The following is a 12,647-nucleotide window of genomic DNA, read 5'->3' on the forward strand; positions in this document are numbered from 1 at the left end:
CCTCTGCTGTGGATCCCAATGATCCCTTCACTTCAGATCCCAATGATTCCTCTGCTGTGGATCCCAATGATCCCTTCACTTCAGATCCTGATGATTCCTCTGCTGTGGATCCCAATGATCCCTTCACTTCAGATCCTGATGATCCCTCTGCTGTGGATCCTACTGACACCTTTGCTGTTGATCCCAACAATCCCTTCATTGTTGATCCCAATTATCCCTTTGCTGTAGATCCAAATGATCCCTTCACTGTGGATCCCAATGATCCCTTCACTATAGATCCCAATGATCCCTCTGCTGTGGATGCCAAGGTCCCCTCTGCTGTAGATCCCACAATCCCTTCACTGTGGATCCCAAGGACCTCCCTGCTGTAGATCCAAATGATCCCTTCACTATGCATCCCAATTATCCCTTTGCTGTAGATCCCAATGATCCCTTCATTGTGGATCCCAATTATCCCTTTGTTGTAGATCCCAATGATCCCTGCACTGTGGATCCTCCTGCTGTGGATCCCACGATCCCTTTCCCGTTTATCCCGGGCAGGATGTGCCAGTTCCTGCCGTGGCCGCTGGCTCCTCATCCCCCGCAGCCCTCGGCAGCTGCCGCGCTCGGGAGCTCATTCGAGACTCCTTAAACAGCCGTAAAAATTGCATTTATTAATTGCTTCACCCCCTCTCATCCCCTCCGCCTGCGGGAGGGGTTTTTGGGATGGGTTTTTCCAGCCCCTTTGTCGGGTGGGGGTCGTGGATCCATCCAGGGCCCTCCCACTCTGCCCCAACACATCCGTGAATGACACGGTGTGACACAGGGATATCGTGACAGGTGACATCCCGACCCCTGCAGGGATGTGAGCCAAACCCCCGGCATCAGGGCCAGCCCCACAATGTGGAAACCGGGATTTCCCCCCCAGAATTGGTTTTCCTGCTGGAACCACACGGGATGGCTGTGCCAGCGGGGTGAGGGTGCTGCCCCAGCCCACCCTCCCTTATGGGCACACCCACGGGAGGGATGAGGTTTTCCATAGGGAAATATTGGGGGAAAACCCAGGGCTGGGGACAGGGTGGGGACAGTCCCCGTGTGGGACCCTGGTGCCGAGGACAGGATGCTCCCACCGCTCCTCGGGGTCCCCCCGTGGGGTCCCCAGCCGTGGGAAATGGGGCTCTGGAGCTCCTCCCTGCCCTGCAGGGTGGGGGACACCAACCCCACCCCTGACCCCGCTAACGAGGGCGCCGTTCATTGCCCAGACCTCGCCCCATGTATAATTCAAGGCCCTTTGTTAGGGCCGGGTTTGCTTTGTCTGGGAAGTGCCACCCACCCGAGGGACCCCGATGCCACACAGCTCCTTCCAGCGGGGAGGGGGTTGGAATGAAAATAATTAGGGCCTGGGGCTGCTGCGAGGTGGGGGATGGGGTCGTTAGCGGGGTTGGGGCCATTAATGGGGTCAGCATCCCCCTCCTGGAGGAGAGGATGGGGCAGGGGGACATGGGGAGAGCCCGGAGCACCATTTCCCATGGAAGGAGCCACGGGGGGACCCCAAAAGGTGGTGGGAGCATCAGTCCAGTGTCCAGGCCGTGGGTGCTGCTGGGCTGGGACTTGCCCCCACATTTTGAGGTGGAAATCCTCATTCTTGCTGGAGGTGCACCCAAAAGAGGAGAAGGTTTGGGGCCTGAGGGTGCCAAAGTGGGGGGCAGCACCCAAGTCCTGGATGGATGATGGAGAGTACCTGTACCAATGAGGCATAAACCAGCCCCAAATGGGTGAGGCTGTCCCTAAATACAGCTCCTGACACCCACCAGAGCCCCAGGTAGACACCCCAAAGTCACCCCAAATTCCCCAGACATCCTCAGCTGCCGGTGGTGCTGGACCAAGATTAGATCCAGGATCAGACCCAGGCCGGGCTCAGGGGGCACCAGCCTGAAATCCGGGTTGGATGCAGCCCTAGGAGGGCTGGGAATGGGACAGGGATGTCCTCACCCCCTGACGGACTGGGGGACCTGCACCTCTCCACAGGCCACCACCACACAGCTGCTGAACTTGAGAGGGAAAAAGATTTAAAAAATAAAAATAAAACTTTTAATAACCTGCTGGTGTTTCTCGGTCACAGCAGCACCAGGCTGTGCTGCTAAATGGAATCCCTGGGGGAGCCACCAAATCCGAGACACGAGGCAAATTCCCAGGAGGGAACAAAACAGGGAATAAAACACTGATCCTGAAACTCCCATCACTCCAGACTCTGCCTGTGTCCCCCCCGGGGGGACATCCTGGGTGACCCCCAGGAGCACAGGGTGAGCACAGAGCTGGGAGCTGGAGGGGACTGAGGCACAGCCAGGGTGGGCACAGGGACCCCCAGCCCTGGGGACTCCCTGGTGCCAACCCCACAGCATCGTCCCCAGGATGTCCCCAGGCTGTCCCCACCCAAGCCTGGCTGTGTCACCCACGGCCCCAGGGCTGCCCATCACCCACTCTATGGTCATGGGATGCCACTACCCATCCACAGGTGCCACCCTGCAGTGCCACCCCCCAGTGCCACCTCCAGCCCCGGGCACCCTCAGACCCCCCCCCAGCTGCTCTGTGACCCCCCAGCAGCCACCACGGGCACTCAGTGCCAGCCCTGTGCCACCCCGTGCCCGTCACAGGGCTCTGGCTGTGGCCCCACTCCCCGAGCCGAGGGCAAACGGTGCCAGGCGCTGCAGGAGGGGCCAGGGAAGGACGGAGCCGCTGAGGGTCCCGGCAGCTGCCGAGGGGAATTGCCAAGCACCGGTGACGGGCTGGGAGTGGCAGCAGAGGAGGGGACAGCAGGGGACAGGAGCTGAGGGGGTCCCACAGGCACAGATGGAGATGCCAGGTGTCCCCAGGGTGGGTGAGAGGGATGGGGCTGGTTCCTGAGCCAAAACAAGGCAGGGAAAAGCAGAGAAAACACAAATCTGAGCCTGCAAAGGGTTTGTGCAAAGCTGCTGAGCCCGGCCTGGCTGCAGCTTCCACGGGTGGGACCTGGGTCCTTTCCTGGGGCTGGGGGACACAAATCAAGGTGGGGGAACCCAGCTGGGCCCCGGAGCCACGGCTGCCACCACTGCTGAGATGCAGTGGGGTGGAGAGGAGGGGGAGAGGGCCCGGGAGGATGGGCCAAGGGCTCTCAGTGTGACACTTGCAGGCAGTGGCTGAGCACCACCATTAATCCGAGCCCTTCCTGCACGGAATTAGAGCACGAGCTGGGCTTCCCCGGGGCTCCCACGAGCTTCAGCAATCCACGAACCCTCCACTCCCACTGTGAGCATCCCCCGTGCTCACCCAGAGCACCCTTCACTCATCCCAAGTACCCTCTGCTCCTGCTCCGAGCACCCTCCATGTTCACCCCGAGCACCCTCCACTCTGACCCCAAGCACCCTCCACTCCCACCCCAACCATCTCAAGCACCCTCCACTCCCTGAGCACTCTCCATTACCACCCCAAGCACCTCAGGCACCCTCCATGAGCACCCTGAGCACCCCTGATTCCCACCTGAGCATCCTCCACCATGACCCAGCACCCTCCAGTCCAACACTCCCACCCCAGGCACCCTCAGCTCCCAGCCTGAGCTTCTTCCTCTCCCCTGGGACATTTCCCACTCGGGGTTTGTACCTGGGAGTCCCTGTGGGGTGGCCGAGTGTGGTTCCAGTGACATTCCCACAGCTCCCTGCAGCCCCAGTTACCAAACTGGGACAGTCACAGAGGCCACCCCTGGCCCTTTGGCTTCCCAAATGCCATCCACCAAAGGTTCCATATTTTCCTGCCCCAGCACAAGCCCAGGAGATGTAAATCCACCCTGCTCTGGCTCCTCTCCCTCCCTGTGCCACACTCCCCGTGTTCCCAGGACACACATCCATGGTGGGAAAGGGCCTCGCTATCGATCCGGCCATGGGAAGACACCAGAGTGCCCCAGAGTGCTAATTAGCCCTAATCAAGGTAATTAGCCTGAGAGCCGAGCAGCAGGGCAGCCCCGAGCGTGGCTGAGTCCCCTGTGTGTGACAGCACAGCTGTGACCCCTGCTCAGAGAGCCCGTGTGGGCAGTCAGGGTGGCCAGGGTGACAGGACACAGCCAGCGCTGATGGCTCTGCAGTGTCATTGTCACTGCCAGCCCCCGGGTACCCCAGGACACCCAGCACCGCCTCCCCCAGCACCCCCCAGGGCACAGGACCCCTCTGCCAGGATAGAGCCAGGAGGTGGCACAAGGGTGTCACTCCCTGTGACAAAGGGGGGAAATTCCCTTTGGGTCATTCCCAACCCGAGCCCAGCTCAGCTCAGGGATCCCACTGGATTCACACCCGGATACCCCAAACCCACCCCCTGCATCCTCCTGAATCCCTCCCTCCCTCCCTGCTCCTGCTTCCCAGCCCCTGGAGCTGCCGGGATGTGCTGAGCCCTGAGGGTGAGCAGGGAACCACCACCCCAAGGCAGGTCCCAGAGCACCTCCCATCCCAGCTGGAAACATCCCTATGATCTTCAGTGACCCCAAGGGGACACAATCCTGTCCCACTGCTCCCAAGCAGCACTTGGGTCATTTCCCTCCCCCCAAATCTCCTTCTGCCACAGATGAGACCCAAAGGAAGGGGAAATTTCCCCCCAAGCACATGGGAGCTGTTATTAATCTTATTAAAAACCTCTTGGGGTTTAATGTCCTGTCTAAACACAGCCTGAGCTGCTCTCTGCCCACTTTGCCTTCCCAGTTTTCCAGCCCGGTACGCCCGTATTTTGGAAATTCAAATAAATAACTGCTTTCAAATGGGGGCAAGGAAAAAATCAGTGCCGAGGGGGCCATTCTGAGCTGTTCCCAGCATCCCTCAGGATTTGGGAAGAATGTTTTCTCCCCACTCAACCCCCAGCGCTTTCCAGCCAAACTGTCCCCAGGGGACATCCCAGGGAATTCCAGGAGCACGGGGGATGGGGACACAGCCTGGAGCGCCGGGGTGAGGGCTGGGAGGGTTCCCAGCCGCCGGCCCTCGGCTCATCCAGGCGCCGCAGTGATGGGTTCACATCCCACAGCAGCAGCTGGAGGGGCTTGAAAACACCCAGGGCGTGAGGGATTTGTGGGTTTTCCACTCCCGCCCCTTTCCCTAAGGATTGGGATATCCCCGGGCGATGGCTGCAGCATCCCGAGGGTCCCCGGCCGGCGGGGGAGGCGCTGCCAGCGGGATCGCGTTCCAGCGGTGATGGGCAGTGGGACACGAAGCCTTTCCCAGCCCTGGGGATGGGCACGAGGCTGGGAGGGTGTCCTGGCACTCCCCCAGCATCCTCCCAAACTCCCGACCCACCCCCGTGCCAACGCTGTGGGGCCGGGGCTGGGAGCTCCGAGTCGGGTCCGTATCCCAGACAGGGATGTGGGTTTCCCTTTGGGAATTCAATTCCTCCACTGTGAATTTTGAACTGGTTGAGCCCCAAACCCTCCCTGCTCAATTATTCAGCCCCTCCAGGCCTTCCCTGGGGTTTCTCTCTGGAGGAACTGAGCACCAAGAGGGAAAAAGCGGTGGGAGCCATCAGTGCCTCGGGCAGGGAGAGCATTCCCCGGGCTCGGAGCTGTGAATAAATAACACCATGAGGAATTCACGAGATGCTCGTGGATCCTCCAGCAGCGAATTCCCTGGCCAAACCCAACCTTTTGCTGGAATAATAACCCAGGGTGCTCAGCATCCCTCGACTGCTGCCACTGTGACCTGTGTGGGGATGTCCCTGTTGTCCTCAGCTTCCAAACATTGCCCCAAGCCTGGGGCAGGCGCTGGCCAAAGGCAGCAGGGGAAGGCCAGCACACCCAGAGTTAATCACCTGCAGGGCTGAAAAAACACTTTTCTCCCCAAAACCCACTCACTTTGCCTCCTTTCTCCTGCATTAAGGGCTGTTGGTACGGGGAATCTCTTCCACCTCCCCATCTTCAAGGGGGGATGGTTTGAAATGAAGAAAGGAGGTTTAGATGGGATCTTGGGAAGGAATTGTTCCCTGGCAGGGTGGGCAGGGGCTGCCATGGAATTGCCAGAGCAGCTGTGGCTGCCCCTGGATCCCTGGCAGTGCCCAAGGCCAGGCTGGACATTGGGGCTGGGAGCACCTGGGACAGTGGGAGGTGTCCCTGGGGTGGCACTGGATGGGATTTAAGGCCCCTTCCCATCCAAACCATTCCAGGGTTCTGTGATCTTCCCTCAGAGCAGCCACAGACCCCGAGCCTCTCCAGAGGCTGTTTTGCCACATCTCCCATCTTCAGGTTCCTCCTCCCAGCCTCCTCCCGATGGCTTGGTGATGGATTTTGGGATGGGACACGGGCTGGCTGGGATGGGATGGGCTGGGATGCACTTCCGTGCCAGGCTCTGCTCACCACCATCCCCTCATCCCACCCCTTTTCTCCAGCGATGATTTTATTCCTTCTCTTCTTCCTGCCTAGTCCTGAAATGAGCATCATTGATTTTTTATAGCGCTAATTTTTTTTCCCTAACAGAATTCACCTGGGATTAAATCAAATTCCTTATCAGCATCCAGACATTGCTGGGGCAGCTCAGCCCCTTCCCAGCCAGACCTGTGAGCTCAAGAAGAAACAAGAGCCAGGTTTGGCTGGGCAAGGCTCATTTTCCCAGCTCTCCATGAGCCCACCTGCTTTAGGCTTTTCTGCTCACATCAACCTTTCCCTCCCGGGTTCTGACGGCTCTGCTGTCGGGCCAGGCTGGTTTCAGCCTCATCCTCTTTATTTTCTCTACAACCCAGCCCTCTGAGACATTTATTTTCCAGTCCCCCTCGCTCCCAGCTCTGTTTAGAACCGCCATGAATGATTTAGGGAGTTCTTCAGGCAGCCTCGTTAATCCTCTTGGGTGCACATTAGCTGGTCCTGCAAATTTAGACGTACGGCACTTTAATCGCGGTTTTAATTGCGAGCTGTGAGGCCTTGCCTTCCCAAACTCACGTCAATAAACCTTTCCAGCCCTGCCTGGAGTGTGGCTGTGCTGGAGGATGCTCACCTCACCCACACGGAGCTCTGGGCTGGCTGATGCCTCTCCACGGCCACCGAGACCCTCGGACCCTCCGGGGCGATCACCGGGGAGGTGACGGGGTGGGGTGGGGTTTTTCAGGCTTTTGGGTTTTTCATGCTTTTAAAACACATTCCCACCTTGGGGCCGGCTCTGGATCCTCATCCCTGGAGGATCCTCATCCCTCCATGGCGGCACTGTGACCCCACAGAACCGCAGGGATCAGCACACCCATCACGCCCGGCCCACGGGGAGGGGATGTGGGGCAGCGAGGGGGCTCAGGGAAGTGAGGGGCTCCCCTCGCCATCCCCGCGCTCCTGCCAGCCCCCCATTTCCATGGCAACCATGCAAATGGGAAAGCTTTCCATAATCATTAGGGAGCGGAGCGGAGCAGTACAAACAGTGGCGGCAGTAGATTACAAGCCCATTATGAACAGTCGCACCTTCTGAGCGCTGGTAATTACACCTAATTGTGCATTTAATTGTGTAATTGAAAACCTCCATCCCGGGCTCAGCCCGGGCTCCTTTCCCCCTTTCCGGGGCGGGGGGGATGCGGTCGGGGGCGGCCCCGCGGTCCCCGGGCCATCCCCGGAGCCGGGCGAGGACAAAAGATGCCGGCAGATGTCGGAGGAGGGTGGTTCCCACCGCTGCTCCCGGTGGTGGCCAAATCCAGGGAAATCAGAGCACGAAGGGGGGACGGGAAGGCCACGGAGCCCGCAGGGGTGCACACGGGTCCCGCAGTCACACGGGGATGTCACACGGGGCTGGGGATGAAGGATCATCCTCTCCTTCCAGCTCTTCATCCATCCATCTCCTTCTCCAGACTCGGAGCCGGGGGTCACATTCCAGAGGCTCCCGGTGCCCTGCTCGAACCCCACGGCTCGGGGAGAGGATGGGATGGACCCGCGGCCCCTCTGCTGCGCCCCAAGCCCGCAGGGACGGGCATGGCAGTGCCGGCTTGGCATGGCACGGCATGGCACAGCATGGCACTGCATGGCACGGCATGGCACGGCATGGCACGGCATGGCACGGCATGGCATGGCCCCGCACCGCACCCCGCCAGCCTGGCAGGCTCCGGCAGGCGGGAGGTGCCAACCCAGCTCTGCTTTTCCAGCCAATTAAAGGAGAAGGAGAGAAACAAAGAAGGAAAGGAGACCCCGGTTGGAAGCGGCTCCCGGCTCTAGCAGGCGGAGGTGGGAGCGTGGAATGTCCCTGTCCCCACCCAGCTGCGGGGCTGAGCGGCCACAGGGAGGGGCCATGGGATGGCCGGTTTGGGATGGAGAAGGAGGCAGCTCCAGGAAAAGCATCCTGCACCAGCCTGAGCACGGCAGCGGGCACAGAGCGAGGCGGCCAAGGGACATGCGACAGCAGCTGGACAGATCCGGCCTGACAGGTGCCAGCAGGGCATGTCCTATGTCTCGATATCCCGATGTCCCAATATCCCTATATCCTGATATCCCGATGTCCTGATGTCATTATATCCCGATGTCCCGATACCCCGACCACTGTCACCAAGGCTGACGCAGCCCCGGGCAGCAGCACAGCTGTCCCAACACCACCAGGCTGCAGAGTTAACAAACGTTGTGTGGCTCCCACACGCCCGTGCCCGAGCAGGGCAGTGTCACCTCGGGTCCCTGCCCCATCCAACCCCCTCAGCCGCTCCAATTTCCCATAAAGAAAAGGTGAATCCCACAACAACGGGTCACAGGCACAAGTTTGTGTCTCCCAGGGGGTGGGAAAACCAGCAAAACCCTGGAGTTTTGCTTTTATCCCACCTCATCATCATGAATATCTGCTGGTGGCCCCTCCCCAGGGCAGGGCTGGTGGGTGTTTGGCAAGCGGATTCTTCCAGGGAAAAACCATTAATGGAGGCAAAATCTGGCGTGTGCTGCTTGTCCCCAAAGCAGGAGTCACCCAGCACTCACAGCATGGCCTCGCCCGGGGGAAGGGGCTTGGAGGCGTTTGAATGCTCCAAAGCAGCTCCCTGTGGTGTCATGGCCCAAAACCAGTTTCCCAAACCTGTTCAGGTGTGGGTTGGAGGGAGCAGGGCCCTGCAGGGCCCCTCTGCATCAGGGACCTTGTGCCCAGTGGGTGCCAGCTGCACCTGGGGGCCTGGAGCCTCCACAGCACCCCTGGGACCAGGGGGACAAGGGAGCAGCTCATGGATATTGGGAAACCAACTGGGATGTGAAAGGTGTCCAGGGGTGACAGTGGCACACAGGGAGCCATGGTAAAGTGTCCATGGGGTGACAGTGGCACATAGGGAGCCACACGAATGTGCCCATGAGGTGACAATGGCACACAGGAAGCCACGGGAAGGTGCCTGGGCTGGACAGGGAGGACCAACCAGAGATGGTGGCATCACCTCAGGGAGGGCTGGATGTCACCACGCTGCTGTCCAAGGGACACCGAGGCCCAGGCTGGCCGGGGGGGCTCAGCAAAGCCTGGGCAGCCCTGCCCATGGCACGAGCTGGTCCTGCAGCCACGGGGCACAGCCTGCCAGGCAGCCCCACACACACCAGTGCAACCCCAGCTGCCAACTGGGCACACTGGGAGCACAGCTGTCCCCACCCACAGAACAGAGCAGCCAGGACAGGTGTCAGGGCCACCTGGGTGGGGGGACATGAGCCCCCTGGTGCCATCCCCATGTCAGAGGTGAAGCAGAGGAGGGGAGCAGGGATGGGGTCGGGAATCATCCCCGTTCCCTGAGGCTCCATCCCAAACCTCAGCTCTGCCTGGTCCAGGTGCCTTGGTCACTTCAGGGGATGCCTGGGTGGCACTGCCACCTCCAGCCTCCTGGGGCTGGCTCAGCAGAGGGCCATGGGTGGGCACCCAGACCCCTCACCCCGGGATGAGGAGCTGAGGGTCAGGGTCATCTCCCCATGACTGGCAGGGTGGAAGCTGCTGCCTCCAAAACCAGGCAGGAGCTTTGGAGAGCATCCCAAAGGATGAGCTGCTCCAGGGTGAGCCTGGAGTGGAAAGGTCTCTGGTAAGGGACTGGAGCCTTTGGGGATGCCAACAGCACCAGGACACACGGGGTGAGGGTGGAAGGGACAGCCTGACCCCGACCAGCAGCAGAGCTCCTCCGGGTGTGAGCAGGAGCTGCTCTCCCAGCCCAGGAGATCGCACCAATTCAGCCTTGCCCTGAAATGAACAGATTAAAATCCCTCTGGTCTGGGATATCTCGGAGAATAATCACCAACAAACCTGGGAGCTGAGTGGTAAAAAAAGAATGTAAAAAAGCCAACAAACTCCTGCACACCTGGAAAAGCCCCGCTGGATTTTTCCTGAATCAGGTGAGCAAAACACCAAGCGAGACTTCACAGAGCAAAGCGAGGGGACAGCTGGGGACACGGAAGCCATTCCCGCTGGGAATGGGGGAACTCCACCCTGGGGATCATCCCACTGCTGCCCAGGGCTCAGCAATGGCTTCAAAGCTTCCCCATCCCCCCCAGCACCTCCCATCCAAAAGTGGGGACCCCTCCCCACCCGCTGCCTGCTGAAGGATGAAGAATGAACAAGAGCTGGGAAGAAAGTGCCTGTCAGCAGGATGCCACCCTCATCTCCAGAGGGCTCTGGAGCCCGTTTCCATCGGCGCCTCCATCCATCCATCACCCCGCGTCCCCGGGGACACCACGAGCTGACCCCACAGATTTCAGCAGTCCCTCCCTGCTCTCCTCGCCGTGACGAGCCCGGCACGGCCGCGGGGGCAAGTTGGAGGCTGCTGATTCTCCATTAACGCACCACCCTGCCGGGATAATTAATCGCAACCTCGCCAGCGCTGGTTTGAGCAGAAACCCCCCGGATCCCCCCCGCGCTCCCTTCGCCGGCTCCTCTGGCAGAGCCTGATGAAGATTGATTCGCGGGCGGCGGCAAGCGCGGCACCGAATTGTCACGAAACCCGACAACCGTGTTAAAATGAACCCTCTCCTTTCTCCCGGCTGCCACATCCCGGTGTCCCCCCACCGCCGGCAGCTGGGTCCCGCTCAGGAGCAGGAGAGTTTCCAAAGTGCTGGCAGCGGCTCCAAGTTTCCCTCTCGCCCCGACTCAGGGGATCAGCACCCCGAGACGCATCCGTGGAGTCACAGAATGGGAAACCGCGGGCGGGAGTGAACTCGGAGGGAAGAGATTGCAGTTGGGAACAAAGCTCACACCTGCTGGAGACGCAACCTCGGGCACTGGCAGCGCAGGGAAGGGGTCCCCATCCATCTCCCCGGCCAGCGCTGCCTTGAGGCAGGCGATGAGGGTGGCACTGCCTTATCTTTTAGATCAGCATTTTTCCTTTTCTGCGGGTGTTTTTTGGGAGATGGTGAGGCATCCCCGAGCTGGTCCCAACACAAGGTCACCGCCGAGGCGGCGTGGGGAGCGGTGACAGGCAGCATGTCGCACAAAGCACCCCCGGCATGCCGATGAGCCTTACCAGCTGCAGGCAGCAGAATCCCACCAGCGTGCATCGCCCGTTGCATCTCCCCATGGCTCCCCAGCCGGATCCTCGGGGCTCCCTCACCGTGGCCTCGCTCCGCCGCCGCGCTCCAGCTCCTCACCAGCCGCCCCTTGGCCACCCGGGGAGCGTCACGGGGGGCTCCAGCACCATGTCCCGCTCTGCAGCCTCCGGCCAGCCCCGCCGGCTCAGCACAGCGGCGAGCTGGGCTCGGCACGGGGCATCGCCCCCCCTTCTCCCTCCGCCCCCCGCCCCGCTACAGCCCGCTCGGGCGGCGCGGGGGCCGCGGGGCCGCGCAGCCCTGGCCGCCCATGCCCGGCCCGGCCCGGCGCGGAGCCGCCCGCTCCGCTATTGTCTCCCGCACAGCCGCGCTCCGCGCCCCGGGCGGGCGGGCGGGGGGCGCGGGCGGGGCCGGGCGGCGCGGCCGGAACAAGGCGGGACGCGGCAGCCGGCGGGGCGAGGCGGGCGGCGCGGCCGGGCGGGGCGGGGGGGAGGCCGGGCACGCAGCGCCGCGCCGAGCCCTTGGCGGCCTCCGGGGGTGCGGGCAGCGCGGCCCCTCCGCAGCACCGCGGCTGCCGCCTGACCTTATCCTTATCCTTAATCATCAGCGTTTGTCTTTTCAATCGCAGATTTTTATTATGATTCTTTTTTTTTTTTTTCCTCTCCGGAGCCAGGTGCGGCTGGGTGAGACCCTGGGGAAGGGCTGCGAGATGCTCCCCCCCGTATCCCCCCCCGCATCCCCCGGCCCTGCGGCCCTTGGGCGGCGCCTGGACCCGCAGCACAGGGACCCCGCCACCTCCCCTGGGGTGGCCATGCCAGCGCAGCAGCTGGGCTTGCGGGGAGGACAGATGGCCGAGCCCGGCGGGAGCGCCCCTCGTCCCCCCGCAGAGCCCCGCTCCGCAGAGCCCCGCTCGGCACACGCGGCTGGGGCCACGGGCGAGCGCTGGCCGGGGGGGGCCGGGTGCTCGGGCAGGGAGGTGAGTGCAGACAGGGCTGACACGGCCCCTCACCGCCACCCACCCTCTCGCCTTTGTTCTGTTTTCACAGCGCACCTTCCGGGACATCGCAGAGCGCGAGGAATCACCGGGATGCCGCTTTCCCAGCGCTTTAGAAACCTCTGGCTGAAATGCCGCCTGGCAGGAGCACTTGGAAACAGTTTGCTGCTTTTAATTTCCGTGATTTCTTAATCCTCAGCGCCGCTGTTCAGAAGGAAGTATCTCCTAAACCGG

The 12,647-nt window shown here is 61.5% G+C and overlaps 1 protein-coding gene across 1 annotated transcript in view; it reads right to left on the bottom strand.

The window, feature by feature from the left end:
- The window catches only part of NKAIN1 (sodium/potassium transporting ATPase interacting 1), a 30,195-nt gene extending 18,654 nt beyond the window's left edge, over positions 1-11,541 (bottom strand). The window contains exon 1 of the mRNA XM_088178282.1: positions 11,398-11,541. Coding sequence (XP_088034408.1) covers positions 11,398-11,451 — 54 coding nt within the window. The 5' untranslated portion in view covers positions 11,452-11,541. The remainder of the gene's footprint in view (positions 1-11,397) is intronic.
- Between the last annotated feature and the right edge of the window lie 1,106 nt (positions 11,542-12,647).

Source organism: Sturnus vulgaris, chromosome 24 (genome assembly GCF_052056855.1).
Source record: "Sturnus vulgaris isolate bStuVul1 chromosome 24, bStuVul1.hap1, whole genome shotgun sequence".
NCBI classification, from domain to species: domain Eukaryota; kingdom Metazoa; phylum Chordata; class Aves; order Passeriformes; family Sturnidae; genus Sturnus; species Sturnus vulgaris.